General features: G+C 52.6%; 1 protein-coding gene across 1 annotated transcript in view; it reads left to right on the top strand.

The window, feature by feature from the left end:
• IGSF9B (immunoglobulin superfamily member 9B) overlaps nucleotides 1-14,855 on the top strand; it is a 46,435-nt gene extending 31,580 nt beyond the window's left edge. The window contains exons 16-20 of the mRNA XM_008070826.1: nucleotides 1,348-1,509; nucleotides 1,810-1,855; nucleotides 2,438-4,087; nucleotides 11,437-11,558; nucleotides 14,206-14,855. Coding sequence (XP_008069017.1) covers nucleotides 1,348-1,509; nucleotides 1,810-1,855; nucleotides 2,438-4,087; nucleotides 11,437-11,558; nucleotides 14,206-14,414 — 2,189 coding nt within the window. The 3' untranslated portion in view covers nucleotides 14,415-14,855. The remainder of the gene's footprint in view (nucleotides 1-1,347; nucleotides 1,510-1,809; nucleotides 1,856-2,437; nucleotides 4,088-11,436; nucleotides 11,559-14,205) is intronic.
• Nucleotides 14,856-15,114: the final 259 nt, after the last annotated feature.

Here is a 15,114-nt window from a genome sequence, read left to right as displayed (position 1 = left end):
ACTCATAGAATTGCAAGAGTGAGGTGAGGGTGGGCCAGGGGAGGGCCAGAGTGGAGTGAGGGCAGGGGCCAGCCTGGAGTGATTTATGTCATCAGGTGCCGGTGGGCTTTTTAAAGGCAGACTTGTGTCCTACAGGCAGCAGAACCCAGAGTACTTGTGTCTTGGCTTCTCTTCAGGGAAGAGACTTAGAGAGCTGGAGGAACAGGGAGGATAGCTTGCAGCCAAGGCCAGAGTATTAGACTCGAGCATTCCAGGGGTTTATCCCAGTGGATTTCTCTGTGCTCAGCATCCTATGTCTGGCTCCCAGAAGGGAACATGCCTTGCCACACCATTCTACGGAGGAGGGACGAGGATGCAGCCACCTCAGTGTGCCTTGCATTTAGGGCCCCCATTTCTGAAGGCCATTTTCTACTCAACCAATCCACATAATTCGGATTGTTTTTATCCATTGTTATTATTGACATAGCAATGAGTTCTGACCAAATATATCACCATATATTGATTTTGTCTTTGATGATCCTTAAGAGTGGCACTTACTGATATAACTTTCCTATAATACGGTAGGCTGGGTCGAGCCTTGCCTCTGCCACTGACAAGCTCTGAACTTGGGCATGAAGGGAGGAGGTTCAGTTTTTTTTTTACTGTCAAATGAGAGAATTGGGCCCACCTTTGCCATTCCTGCCAGCCAGTGCTCTTCTGTATTGGAGATAACTGGGCTGTGATAATCTTCCCTGTAGGAAGGTGCATGCATGTACTGTAGGGGTTACAAATAGGTGGGCCTGAACTCTGTAGTAATAATCCCTCTTCTGCTGTAGGACTTTACCCTCAAGACATCTTCACACCTGGGCTCTCCCTCTGCAGCGATAGCATGGTGACAGGCAGGACAGCAGAGTAGCCAGCTTCGGTTTGGGCACTGCCAGCAATGTCTGCTCAGTCAGCCCCTCCAACTCGGCAAAGCAGAGTTTTCTTGTTTACCGAATGAGAACGATATGTGTGTTCTATCTCACGGAGTTAATGTGAGAAGATCTGATAGCATGCATGAAAGTCCTTTGTACAATGTAAAGCACTAGACAAATATAGATGACTGTTGAAATAATGATCCCCATGGGGAGGAGGCATAGGCATTTTTTTTCTTCACAAGATGTGTAGAGGTGACTCGACTTCTGTAGCCTGCCCCTACTTCTCCCTCTTCATGATGCCATGCGAGTCTCACAGTGCTGGAGTTGAGTGTGTAGCCTGAGACCGAATGCAGAGGCAGGTGGAAGGCCAGGTGGGGACTGAGTGTCAGAGCTGGCGGGTGGGGCATGGGGAGGTGGGGCTCACGAGTGCTTCCCACCCTCCTTGCAGACATCTTCCCGCAGCCGGACCTGACTGAGGATGGGCTGGCACGGCCCGTGCTGGCCGGAATCGTGGCCACCATCTGCTTTTTGGCAGCTGCCATCCTGTTCAGCACCCTGGCCGCCTGCTTTGTCAACAAGCAGCGCAAGCGTAAGCTCAAGCGCAAAAAAGGTGGGTGTGAGTCCCTCCTCGCACTCTCACTGGCCTGGCTTCAGATGCTCCCCGTCAGGAGAGATGGACCATTTTTAGTCTGGCCCCCTTGGGAAACAGGGAAATTGGGATCCTGTGATAGGGTTTCCACTGGGATTTGATTGGAAGGAGGAAGTAAGGAAGCAGGGATGGTGGGCAGAGGTGGATGTGGCCCGGACCAGCACGAAGGTGGGTCTTGGACCAGGTGAGTCATGGGCATGAGGATGCTGAGCAGCTTTTGGCTTAGCCTCAGTGGCTAAGGTCCTTTCTTTTTCCTTTCAGACCCTCCACTCTCTATCACTCACTGCCGGAAGAGCCTTGAGTCGCCGTAAGTATCTCTGACTCTGGAGAACCATGCGTTGGCTGTCGTGGTGGGGGGTGGCCACGGGCAGACAGCTTGCCTCACCCAGCCCCCTGTCAGTGTTTTCAGTGTTTCTAAGCTGCTTACTGCTAATTGGCCTGCGTGCTACTTTTGAGTTGTCCACACTGATAAAGAGAGTGATAGCGTAGATGATCCAAATTGGCGGGTAATCTGTTTCGCTCTAGCCTGAGCACGTGTTTCTTTCATTTTCTCCGTACTGGCAGATTTGCCTTCTTAGCATGTGTTGCTTACGTTGGTGCTGCAGGGCACGGGTGTTTACTGAACAGCCTGGGAATGATGCTGGAGATGGGCTTAGAGCATGCCAGAGAGGGATCAGGCCAGGATAGGGGGAAGGGGATGTTGCTCAGAGGAGGGTAATTCACGTCCTGACAGTGGAGAGTGGCCAGGGGACTTCATGTCAAGACATGTAGCGGCGTTCTTCAGCGTGATCCTCCTAGGCGCCAGTTGTTGTCTGTTGAGGGAAGGAAAGGAAATCCTGGGCTGGTGTGCACCCACCTCACCCACTCCTGCTCTTGCTCCTGCCCACAGCTTGTCCTCTGGCAAGGTGAGCCCCGAGAGCATCCGCACACTCCGGGCCCCATCAGAGTCTTCCGATGACCAGGGCCAACCCGCGGCCAAGAGGATGCTGAGTCCCACCCGGGAGAAGGAGCTGTCCTTGTACAAGAAGACCAAGAGGGCCATCAGCGGCAAGAAGTACAGCGTGGCCAAGGCTGAGGCCGAGGCGGAGGCCACCACCCCCATCGAGCTCATCAGCAGAGGCCCCGACGGCCGTTTTGTGATGGACCCTGCCGAGGTGGAGCCCTCGCTGAGGACCAGGCGCATTGAGGGCTTCCCCTTTGCCGAAGAGACAGACATGTACCCCGAGTTCCGCCAGTCGGACGAGGAGAACGAGGACCCGCTGGTGCCCACATCTGTGGCCGCCCTGAAGTCCCAGTTGACTCCTCTGTCGTCTAGCCAGGAGTCCTACCTGCCACCACCAGCATACAGCCCTCGGTTCCAGCCCCGTGGGCTGGAGGGCCCCGGCGGCCTGGAAGGTCGACTCCAGGCCACGGGCCAGGCCAGGCCCCCCGCCCCCCGGCCCTTCCACCACAGCCAGTACTATGGGTACCTCAGCAGCAGCAGCCCTGGGGAGGTGGAGCCGCCCCCGTTCTACGTGCCAGAAGTGGGCAGCCCCCTGAGCTCCGTCATGTCGTCCCCACCCTTGCATACCGAGGGGCCTTTTGGCCACCCCACCATCCCCGAGGAGAACGGAGAGAATGCGTCTAACAGCACACTGCCCTTGACTCAGACGCCAACAGGAGGGCGCTCCCCTGAGCCCTGGGGCCGGCCGGAATTCCCGTTTGGGGGCCTGGAAACCCCAGCCATGATGTTCCCCCCTCAGTTGCACCCCTGCGATGTGGCCGAGAGTCTGCAGCCCAAGGCTGGCCTCCCCCGAGGACTGCCCCCCACCTCCCTCCAGGTGCCCGCAGCCTACCCAGGCATCCTGTCTCTGGAGGCACCAAAGGGATGGGCGGGCAAGTCGCCTGGCAGGGGTCCCGTCCCAGTGCCCCCGGCCGCCAAGTGGCAGGACAGACCTATGCAACCTCTGGTGAGCCAAGGGCAGCTAAGACATACCAGCCAAGGTATGGGCATACCCGTGTTGCCTTACCCCGAGCCGGCTGAGCCGGGGGGGCATGGCGGCCCCAGCACATTTGGCCTGGATACCCGGTGGTACGAGCCCCGGCCCCGGCCCAGCCCCCGGCAGGCCAGGCGCGCCGAGCCCAGTTTACATCAAGTGGTGCTACAGCCCTCCCGGCTCTCACCTCTGACCCAAAGTCCCCTCAGTTCCCGCACCGGCTCCCCTGAGCTTGCTGCTCGTGCCCGGCCCCGCCCGGGCCTCCTGCAGCAGGCGGAGATGTCGGAGATCACTCTGCAGCCACCGGCCGCAGTCAGCTTCTCTCGAAAGTCCACGCCGTCCACAGGCTCCCCTTCCCAGAGCAGCCGCAGTGGGAGCCCCAGCTACCGACCTGCCATGGGCTTCACCACCCTGGCCACGGGCTACCCTTCCCCTCCGCCGGGCCCCGCTCCTGCTGGGCCTGGGGACAGCTTGGACGTGTTTGGACAGACGCCTTCCCCCCGAAGGATGGGGGAGGAGCTGCTCCGACCAGAGCCCCCACCACCCACGTTACCACCTTCAGGGTGAGTGTGCGCTGCCTCCCTTGCCCCCTGCACCCGGTCAACTCCTCCCCACATGCCTTGCCCTGCCCTCTACCCGTCCATCCACCCAACGACAGGGCTTGTTTGGACATGCTGCACCAGCATCCCTTGGGAGAGGAGTTCTGGCCATTGTGGCATTGGCAGGGTGTAGGCTCTGGGGTGGGGTGGGGCTTATCTGCCCAGGTACCCTGCCAGGAGCTTGAGGGATCTTCACACCCAGCCCGGAACTTTCAGCATGCCCACAGCATACTGGGAAGTGGGCACACCTGCGAAACGGGTGGCATGGTGTGTCAGAGCAAGTGGCCTTGTTGAGAGGTCACCCAGGTCCCTCTTGGAGTTGAGGGCTTGCCACATCCCTGTGGTCCTGGTATTGGACAGTGGTCCTGGGCTTGCCCACAGACCTTATGTCCAGCCTCCTTTTCTTCCCTGGCCACTCCTCCTTGCTAAGCAGGAACCTGGAGTCTGATTTCCCTGGACCACCAGGCCAGAGGCCTCCAGTTCCCAAACTTCTGCCCCTTATCACCCCTAGTGAGCGCCGAAATCAGCCCCCTCCACAGCCTCTTCTGGAGGCATGGAGAAAAGTCTCAGACCTTGTGACCTTGTGCGGGAGCCACACCCCTATTCCACCTGTGTGCCTCGCAGGAAGCTGCAGAGAGACAGACAGACAGACACGCTCCCGCGATCAGCCCGCCTGGGAGAGCACTCTCTAGACTGTGGCAGCTGGTGTTCCAGGTACCAGAGCCTGGACACCTACCCGTGCCTCTTCTTCTCTTGTCTTTCCTCCCTGCCCTCCTCCTCCTCCTTTCCTTTCTTCCCCAATCTCCTTTGTCTCTGCCTCTCCTTTCTTCTTCATTGTCTTTGGGTTGACCTGACCTGCTCAGAGGAGCCTGCCACATCTCTGTAGCACCCCTGGATGCCCTCTCCCCTCCCCTATTTCTCTCTCTCTCTCTCTTTCTCTCTCTGGTTCCGTCCTTTGGTCTCTCTTCTTGATGTAGCCGCCTGTGGAGGGGAGCAGAGAGTTGCTGAGGAGGCTGGCCTGGTGGTAGGAAGGATGGGAGGTGGTTGAGGAGGAGGGAGCCTGGTGCTCTCCCCCTGCCCCCCCTGGAAGTGCAAGCTCACCTCCCACCCTCAGCCCCATGGGCTGCTCCCTGGAGGAGGGGTGGGCGTAGGGAGGCGGAGGAGAGCTCCAGCTGGGCCCCGCCTCTGTCTGTGCAGGAGATGCTGTCGTGGCAGCCCTGTCTCTGTGCTTTGTGCAGCGCGCTCATCTGCTTCCTTCCATCGTGCGTCTGGGTCTCCGTCTCTCTCCTCTCCCTCACCCATCCTCCGGCCTTGCCCGTTGGCTCACTTGCTGTGCTCCTTCCCTGCTTCCCTCTGGGTGTGCGTGGGCGGTGCCCCCCGGCTGGTGTTGATAACTGCTTTGTTTCTGATTGATCTCAGCTATCTGGGCAGTGTTGTCGAGACAAGCCTCTCCTCAGCTCAATAGGTAAGGGACTCCTGGGCTGGGTGGGCGGGGGCGGGCAGGCGGACGGGGCTTTGGCAGGGCCATCGCTTCCTGGACAGGGGTCCAAACCATGTCCCCTCACCGCCCTGTGGGGTGGCAGCTGCCACTCCTGGATCCCACGGCTTCTGGGTTCCCACATTGGGCCATGCTCGGCGCCGCCTCGCTGCAGCTTCTGGCCCCCACCCCCACATCTGGCCCCTCCAGAACCTCAGCAGCTCCCCTCACTTAAAGACACCTTGCCAGCCTGCTGCCCATACACCCAGGGCCTCCCACAGAAGCCCTGGGGCCTTGCATGACCTTGAGAGGCCCGGAGTGCCCCAGGATCTGCTTTGCATCTCTGCATTCTTGGATCTCTCCAGGGCCCCTCTGGTATCCAGGACCGCCCCCTCCCCTCCAGCCCTCTGTCCTGTTTCCCCAGCAGTCTTGGGCATAATGCCTCCTTCCTCCTCACTCCAAAGGCACTTCCCCTGGGACAGCTGGTCCCTCGCTGCCTTCTTGGGATCTTCAAGATATTAGGTTATCTCAAGAAGCACGATGTTGGGGTGTGGCTTCACCCACAGTCCTCTTGAGGCAAGGGCAGGGAGTTGTCACCACTTCCTTGTGCTCCTGCATTCTGCAGACCTTTCTTGTTGTCACAGGGCCAAAATGTGACCTCACCCTCAGGTCCAAATTGCTTTCAAGATCCCCGTCATGGGTCTTTAGGGAGAGGGTCTCAGGAGGACCTCCCCAGAGGGGGATAGCAGGCTTCCCCCACCCAGAGGGGCATAGAGTTAGCAAGAGGTAGAAACCTGCGTGGGTCAGCACTGTGTCCCTCCCTCTGCCTTGCCTCGGTTGGCCCCTTCTTGAACATCCTTCCAGGTGGTGGCCAAAGGCACTTGGGCATTTAAGGGGCCATCGATCTCTTAAAGAGACTTGGGCCACCGAGGCTCATTCTCTCTCATGGTGACCTAGGAAGGTGCTTCCTGCCATGAAGCCCATTGACCTTTTCTGGGAGCAAGCCAGTGTGGCACTGGCACCTAGATGGGAGAGAGCGAGGTGAGGAATAGCTGCCTCCTTTCCCCACCTGGAGATGTTCAGGAAGGCTGTTTTTCATAGCTAGCTCAGGACTATAAATCTCATTCTGTCATAAGTGTGGCCTCCTATAAAGAGGATTGCTTTGACATTTCTTTACGATCTGCAGCTATAAAATTGTTAACTGCCCAGAGGCCCTGGAATTGAGGGCAAAGCAGACTGGCATGGATGAAGCATGGGGCACCAGGCAGCATTTATGAACTTTCTTACCCCAGGGGCCTCCTGTGGCCAGAGACTAACTGGGCTGTCCTCCACCTTGCCCATTCTCCCTCCCTGTCTCCAGGTGGGACTCCTTCATGGTGCCAGGAGGTGTGAGAAACTCCCAGGACTCCATTCCCAAGTGATACTTCCACTCCCCTCGCTCGATTCTGTCATCACCCCCTTCCCCAGTGTCCCCACTGAGCCTGATCTGAGAGGACCCAGTTCTCCTGTCACTGCTGTGGCAAACCCAGAAACCAGGGGCAGGAATGAGGGACCACTGTAGATCCCTAGCCTAGGAGGACGAGCCCCTCCCCCATCCTCTGAGTTAGCCTCCCGGGTGCTGGGCAACAGGCACCTCTGCTCCTCTCCTGCTTGCTGAGCGCCTGCCTGGGGCAGAGTGCTGGGGCCATGGGAGACGGCAGGCTCCCCTTTAGACGCTGTCTTCATGCTGCGCCTTTGCATGTGTGTTGCCCTCAGTCTTGCTGGAGAAGTTGTGACACTTGTCTACGTCGTTCTTGCTGTTTCTTTTCTCTTCAGTTTCTCACCTGCTCCTTCTGCCCAAACCTGCGGCTGCTTCCCCTGCCTCTCCTCTTTCCTCTTTCCCTGTTTTCTCCTCTTCCCACCTCCCATCTCAACATGGGAGTTGTATTGCGTGGACCTGTGCTTTGCGTGGACCGTGGGGAGGCCGAGCCAACGCTCAGCTTTCCGTCTGAGCCTAGTAGCACCCTGTCCTCACACCTCCTTCTAGTTCCCTTTCCCATTGAGACCTTCTGGGACCTTGGTGAGACAGGGGGGTTGGGGAGCAAGGAGTGGCCCCTGAAATGGGTGGGCCAGAGGAGGTGCCCCTCTCTGACAACAAGCCTCTGACCTGTTCTGAGGCAGGGCATTCGGTCTGAGCCCTGACCCCACTGGAAGGGTTTCACCTTTCCAACCTGGTCAACTGGGTTGGCCCAGACCTCCAGGCTTCTAGACTGGGGCCACCTCTCCCCTGGCTACAGCTTGTACATGAGTGGGTTTCCTCTGCCTCCACCTACAGTATATAATCAGGCATGTGCAGTTTTCTCTCGGGCAGTTAGAAGGAGAGGAAGATGCTCTTGAAACCACTGCTTTGGCCTGTTGATGGGGTTGAAATAGCTCCTGGGGTGTTAAGGGAAAGAAATGTCTAGGTGTATTTCGCCTTTGCTCTCCTGAGGTTTGCTTGCTCTTTGAACCTGGCTGCATGTTTCTTCAGCTCCTCAGGGTAAGCAAAGAGCTAAGCAATTAAGGCCTCTTGGGCTACATGGGTGTGATCTGGGTTTCGTATGGGTTTTTTGAGAAGAGGGAGAAAGGGGAAAAAAGGGGGTGTTAAGGTAAATTCTAGGCAATTTTTGATGGTTCTGAACTGGGTCTACACTAACTTCCTGGGAGAAGGTGAGCAGTGTTCCTGTGTATTCTAGAAGAATGGAAGCTGACTGGAAAGAGAACTATGGCCTCAGCTTTTTGGAGAGCCGGGTTGGGTTCTGTTGCAACAAGGTCACCTACTGGTTAAACTCAGGTTTTCTCAACAGGGACTGGATGGAGTTGCTTCACTCTTGCTTCCTGAGACATCAGCATAAGTTTCATTACTGGAGGGGCTCCAGGCAGGCCTGTCATTGACAGGACACAGTCACCCTTTAAAAAGGGAGGATGTTGGAGGACTTTATGTGCTGCTGGCAGAGTCTGTTGGGGGCGCATTTCGTGTGTCTTTTCTATATAATGTGCCAAAAATACTCATTTTGCACCCCACCCCCATCCCGCCAGACATGTGCTTTAATTTTTTTCTCCTGCTTTATGTGAGGGTCTTGGTATATCCAGGAACCTTTTTCTGTCCTGTGGCTGTTTGAGCCCTAAGCCAACAGCTAAAACAGGTAGCCAGCAGGTGTCCTGGAGGGGCTGGAGCTTGGCTTGTTTCTCAAGGGAAATTGGTCTCTCCGCCTCAGTGGATCGTTACTGTTTGGGGATTTTTGCATGAAGCTATAACTTCAGCCTGTTTCTCCCCACCTTTGGTCTGTATTACCTGTCTGTCTCTGAAGCAGAGAATATCAGTGATTAGCTGCTAGTGCATTGCAGGGCAGGTCTGTTTCTCAGGTGTCGTGTGGATGCATGTTTTTCTTCGAGGTAGCTTCTATTCCTGTGTTTATGGGGAAGAAACTTGAAGAGCTATTTAGCCTCATGTTAAGGGTCTTGGCACTCTTCCATGATAACTGGATTATTGGACAAGTTGCTTAACCCTCCAAACTTCAGTTTTTTCTTCTGAAAAATAGTGACAGTATAGTATTTATCTTTTGGGGTTGCTGTGAAAATTAAAGCCAATTATTGTAGAGAACATAGGACAGTGCCTGCCATGGTAAGTAATAAATCAATAGTAGATGACAAAAATGTTACTCATAATAAGATGTTGGTTCTAATACACATTTCACCCCTGGAAGTTTCTCCTGGCTTGAGGAACCCCTAGAGATTGTTGGGGTACTCTGTGCAAGTTTCTTGCATGCCCTAGTGGGTCACCTGGATGATGCTAGAGAGCACTGTTCTTGCTTGTCACATGCCTCCAACCATACTTCGCTCAGCTTGTGTGGTCTTTCTGAAGAGGCTGGCCAGGACCAAGAGACAGAGATCAACTGAACAGGTGGCTTCATATTGATTTTTCTTTTAGGCAGCATGAAGATGCCTTAATCAAGGATGAGAAGGAGGTGAGGCCATTCTACCAGCATTGGGAATGCGTGCTCCCTCCCACCCTAGGCATCTCCACCCTTTGCCTTCCGAATTTCTCATCAGCTCCTGCTGCTGCTGTGGCATAGGATTTCTCTGGGTAGACTATAGGGCTTGTGAAAGAGGAAGGCATGGGGCATTGGCATGTTGGGTCTTTGGGGGTAGACCTGACTTCTGATGGTGAGTTGGACTACTTCTCCATGAGAGGTGTGTGTATCTGTGTACACGTGTAAATGACCATGTATGGGCTTCTTCGCTCTGCTGTTGAGGTTGTGGAAAATCCTGAACTTTGAGGGAGCTTCTTGATACTTTATGGACTGAAGGACTATAGCAAGATGACATCCCTCAAGGAAGATGGAGGTTACTTCATTGCCAATTAATGGAAGCCCCAGAGACCAGAGACTTATCTACAATTAGCCTGTAAGTCTCCGCCTCCTCCTCCCTACCAAGATATTTGATGTTGGGGAGAGGCTGCAGGTTCCCTTTCTGTTCTGCTAATGCTTTTTATTTATTTCTACCTCAGATTGCTTGCTGACCTTTGGGGACTTCTTTTGCCCTCACAGTGCCATCCATCCTAACTCTTTTAATCAGATTTCCCAAACTGACTGTGATGGAGATGGGAAAGGTGTGGGAGTTGAGGAGAGGAGGAGTGGGAGGCACGTCCTCCACTGTGGCCCTGGTGTGTCCCTGCTTCCCTGATCATGTGCTAATACCAGTGCAGGTGGGAAGACCTGTCTCTCTCTTTTCCCCTTTATTCCTCAGGCTCCAGGTGGGGCTTACTTTGAGAAGAAACAGCATTGATAATATGTTTTCTAGATTTTCTTCTTTTATAACTTGACAAATTCTCTCCAATATGTACAGAATGACACAGACCTCTCCTCCCAGCTGTCTGTCTCCCTTCGTGACCTGGGCTGCTATATGGGCTCCAGTCAACTCATTGACTGTGTCCTAACCATGCAGTCGATCCATTAGTCAGATGACAAAATCCATTTCACAATCAGGGTGGAGAAAGAAAGACCTGCATACATGGTCTCCTGTTTGACAACCTCCGTTTCTCTATTGAATCTTAAAATACAGAGATTCACCGGATTCTTGTTGCAGACTGCAAGGGCTTTGTGAGGCTGCCAGATCTGGACGCTCTGCTGTAATGTCCTGCCACCCTTCCATTCTCATACATGGCAGAGGAGATCTGAGCCTAGTCTGCAGGGTTGAGAAGCCACTCCTGTTGAAAATGTTGGGCCTTGACAGGTGTTTGTTGCCATTAGCTGCTGACATTCTGTGTGAACCTTGCAGCCACAGGGGAAGAACCTGGGCGAAGCTGGGATGCGTGTAACCCATCCCGTTGGGGTTTGGGTCTCTCAATTAGCCTTCCCTTTTTCTGGAGATGGAGACAGTTTATTGCGCTCGAAGTTGCTCGCCTCCTGCTCTAATTTGCTCTTTTACTTTTCATTCAAAGGTCTTGATTGTGATGATTCCTAGGAACCTCAGACAGTGAGCCTGCTTCCTTCTCTGATACTTATGCATCCCAGTCTGACTTATATGGGGGTAGGCCTTACTATTAAAGTCTCTTTCTCCCTTTCTTAGGGCCTTCTAATTGCTCTACAGGTTGGTTTCTATCCGCAGTAGGCCATGCTGCTGGAGTCTTTACTGGGTTTTCTCCCTTCCAGGAGCAATAGAAATGCAGGTATCAAGGAACTGTCAAGGATGTCCTGGACTCTGTAGACCTGAACTCTGCCCTTCTGTGGGTCAGCTCTTTGGCTTTCTTCTAGTCCCTCTCCAGAAGCTCCCTCCTTTGGGAGCTGACCTTTGCCTCTCTGATTATCCCTTCCAGAACACTTCCACCTGCACCCGGGAATGCTGCTGCACCTGAGAGGCTGGAGGCTCTGAAATACCAACGGATAAAGAAGCCCAAAAAGTCATCCAAGGGCTCTTCGAAGTCAAAGAAACGATCCGGTAAATGGTGTGAAGCGACTGCCCTTCTCTTCCCACCTTGCTTGCCGTTGTGAGGGTTCCTGGGCTCAGGGTCCCTGGGCTCAGGGTCCCAACCTTGGGCTTCCTCTGGAGTTGAATCCGCCAGCTTCTCTTGTTCTGTTTCTTTTTTTAGCACTAATTTTCATGTAATATACAAATATAATTTTCATGTAAAAGACAAGAAAGATAAGGTTAAAATCTCTGATTGTGCTCCCAGTTTATTTCCCCTACCTAGAGAACCATTGCTTTCAGTGCTGTGTGTGCCCTTCAAAAGCTTTAGAAGATGTATCCTATTGTTTCAATGTGTTTTAAAATAACATCAGTAGGATATATATACCTATACATATACATGTCTGTATGTGTGTGCATATATATATTTCACTCTATAGCACACCTTGCAAACATCTCTGTGTCTGAATATATTTCCTCTTTATCCTCTCAAGCCTTTTTGATGGGGCTCTACTTGGTGCTCAGGATACCTGGTGGCATGGGCCCAGCTTCTTCAGGTTGACCAAATTTTTCTCAATGGGAGATGGTGAAAACTGCTTATCCCATAGAAAGGGTACCTCTATTGAGACATGTCCCATGTTTACCCAGCAGTGATAGGTAGCTTCCAAAATAGTGCAAAAATAATTCAGCTCTCTTTTAGACTCAGGAAATTCCTTAATATTTATCAAATACTCTCTTTTCACCAGTGGTTTTAAAAATGTTGTAGCAGGCTGTCAAGGAAGAATGCTCAACAGTTTCTTTGCAGATCTTTGATAACTCTGTAGAGTAACTCTTTCTACAGGCAGGGTTATAGGAAAGTGTTATACAGAGTCAGAACCCCTTGACTCTTTTGGAGATGGTGGTCACTTAATGATCACTTAGCCTTTGGGTGGGTGGTACTAGTGTCCTCTTAGTTTACAGATGGAAATACTGAGGCAGAAAAAAAGAAAATAGGATTTTTAGGGCTTGGGTAAGAAACAGAAGCCCAAAGCTAAATTTTCAACTGATTTAAGCCCATTTCAGCTTAAGACCATAATGTACATTTAATATATATATATTATAATTTGTATATTTATTTATTACAAAGAAGTCACAACACATACCTGCATTCTTTCTTGTTCTGATGAGAGTGGTCCTTCTACTGTCTCTATGTTGACAACTCGTTGTCTGTCTTTAGCCCAGGTCTCTTCCATGAGGTCAAATCTCATATTTCCAGCCTCCTGCTGAACATGCTCTTGGGCGGTTCATGAGCCTGTATGATGTCTGAAGTAGACTTACTGATTATCCTCTCCAAATCTGCTTCTCCTCAGTTCTTCTCCACATTGACAAATAGTGCTGCTGCCTCCAGTTATCAGGCCCCTCATCTGGGATTCTCTTGCTTCCACTTCTTACATCTGGCCCACTTGGTGAGGTCGTTGCTTGTCCTTTACCATATGTCCAGGATCTGGCCATTTGTTGCTGTCTCCACTGTTAAGTCTGCATTCCAAGTCATCCACTCTCCCACCTTGACATATTCTGTGCCTCACAACTAGTCTTCCTGCCTCGTCCTTGCACCTTGTATAGTGAATTCCACACACAGCCACCAGCGCAATTTTTAGAATGTGTGACAGCATCCTCTCTCTTTCAGTCATAAGCATGCATGCACGTGCACACTCACACACACTGCAGCCAGAAAAGTTTTCAAACTCCTTTGACACCCCATTTGTCTTTCCGGCCTTTCTCTGCTCCAGCTGTGATGACCTCCCTTCTGTCTTGGAAATGTGCCATGTTTGTTCTAACTCCTAACTTTCGCACCTGCCGTTTCTTCTGTTGAGAATAATCTTCCCTCAGATCTGTGAAAGGCTCAAAATTCAATATTGAACTCACGTATTAAGCCTTCAAGGAGCAGAATTAGTGCCTCAGTTGTTTACTGTCACATAACTGTTTTATCTTTCTTTGTAACGCTTTTAGTATCTGCAGTTTTATTTCTGTACTTTTTAAGTCTTGATAGTTTGTCTCCTCTTCCCCATCTCCACACTAAAGCATAGTTTTCTAGAAAGCAAAGCCTTTCCTGCTGCATCTCCCAAAGGGCCGTAAGGCGAAGGAGTGGCATGGGCAGTCCAGGAAGAGTCCGGGCCTGACTCTACATCCCCAAAAGGATCATGAGGTGGAAAAGTGGTATGGGCAGTCCAGGAAGGGTCTGGGCCTGACTCTGTTACATGTGATTGCAATCTTGTGAAAAGATTGCTTGGGTAGCTGAGAAAGATGTACTGAATCCCAACCTGTTCTTAGAAGCCCTGATTCCCATTACCTGGAATGATGCCTGGCACTTGGGAGGCACGGTCAAAGAAATATTTGTAGGTTGACTGAATCTGTGAATTTATAGAAAGAAAAATCATACCCATTCAGCTTTCTTGCCTCTTATTCTAATGAGGGGAGGCGGATTTGGGTTGTTTTGTTCCCCTGTCTATAAGAAGGTGGCTTCTCTGTGGCAATTTGGTCTTGTCTCCCTGCACTCAGGTGATTTTTTTGCTTTAGCATTAGAAACTCAAGAGTGTGTGCCCTGCGGATGGAAGAGGCATGTGTGTAGAGCTATGCACTTCCTTTTCACCTACTTCCATTTCTTTTCTCTCCTTCTGCATACCTGTTCCCTTCTCCCTAGACGGTTCTGCCTCCCAGGCTCAGCAGCCTCCCAACTCTCAGGTTCTGTGGCCCGACGAAGCTGTCTGCCTCCGAAAGAAGAAGAGACACTCTCGTCCTGACCCCTTTGCCCGGCTCTCGGACTTGTGCCACCGCCAGCTTCCAGAGGACCAGACGGCGATTCTCAACAGCGTGGACCACGATGACCCAGGCCATGCCACTCTGCTGTGACTCGGCCTCACCCTAGGTGTCCCCCAGGCGGGCTCGGGCAGGGGGGGCACCACAGGGGGACATGTCCTCCTCCGCCCACCAAGGTTGGCCCAGACCGTCATTCTGCGTGCCCTCTCTCTTGCCGGAGCAGGAGTGTCCCTCCAGATCCTGGCCAATCAGCCTCATCTTTGGGATGAAGGGCTGGGGCAGACCTTCCACCTTGGGTCAAGGTCAGGAAGTGAATTGGGGACAGGAGATATCCGTCTCCTCCGTTCCTCCCTCTGCTTCACTAGATTAATGTTTTCTCATCTCTTCCAATGTCTTTGGAAGTGAAGAAGAGGAAAGAAATGGCTTTTACTGGTCTCTGCTTCTGTTTCAGTTTTCCAGGTTCTGGAAGAGGGCTGGGCTCCCATCCCATCTTCCAAGCTCCACATATATATAGATATAGATACAAAAGCATATATGTGTAGTGTGTGGGTTTCTCTATGTGTATATATATGTACATTGAAGCAAAGTGCTGTTGCGCTCTGTGGTCAGTGAAGGCAAGAGGAAGAGGGTAGTGGCCAGCTGGGGTTTGTGAGCAGGGCTGGCCGTGAGCTGGCCAGGTGCCTGACATCTGTCTCAGGACTCTTCCTCCTGAGACGGGATCCATGTCTCTCAGCTGAGTTCATCATGTGTCTCCTCCCTTCTCCTAACCAGAGCAGAAATGGGGCCTTGCTTT

This window comes from Carlito syrichta, unplaced genomic scaffold (genome assembly GCF_000164805.1).
Source record: "Carlito syrichta isolate Samal-C Ts95f unplaced genomic scaffold, Tarsius_syrichta-2.0.1 Scaffold314027, whole genome shotgun sequence".
NCBI classification, from domain to species: Eukaryota; Metazoa; Chordata; class Mammalia; order Primates; family Tarsiidae; genus Carlito; species Carlito syrichta.
The sequence above is the reverse complement of the archived record's forward strand: the minus strand, read 5'-3'. Positions and strand labels throughout refer to the sequence as shown.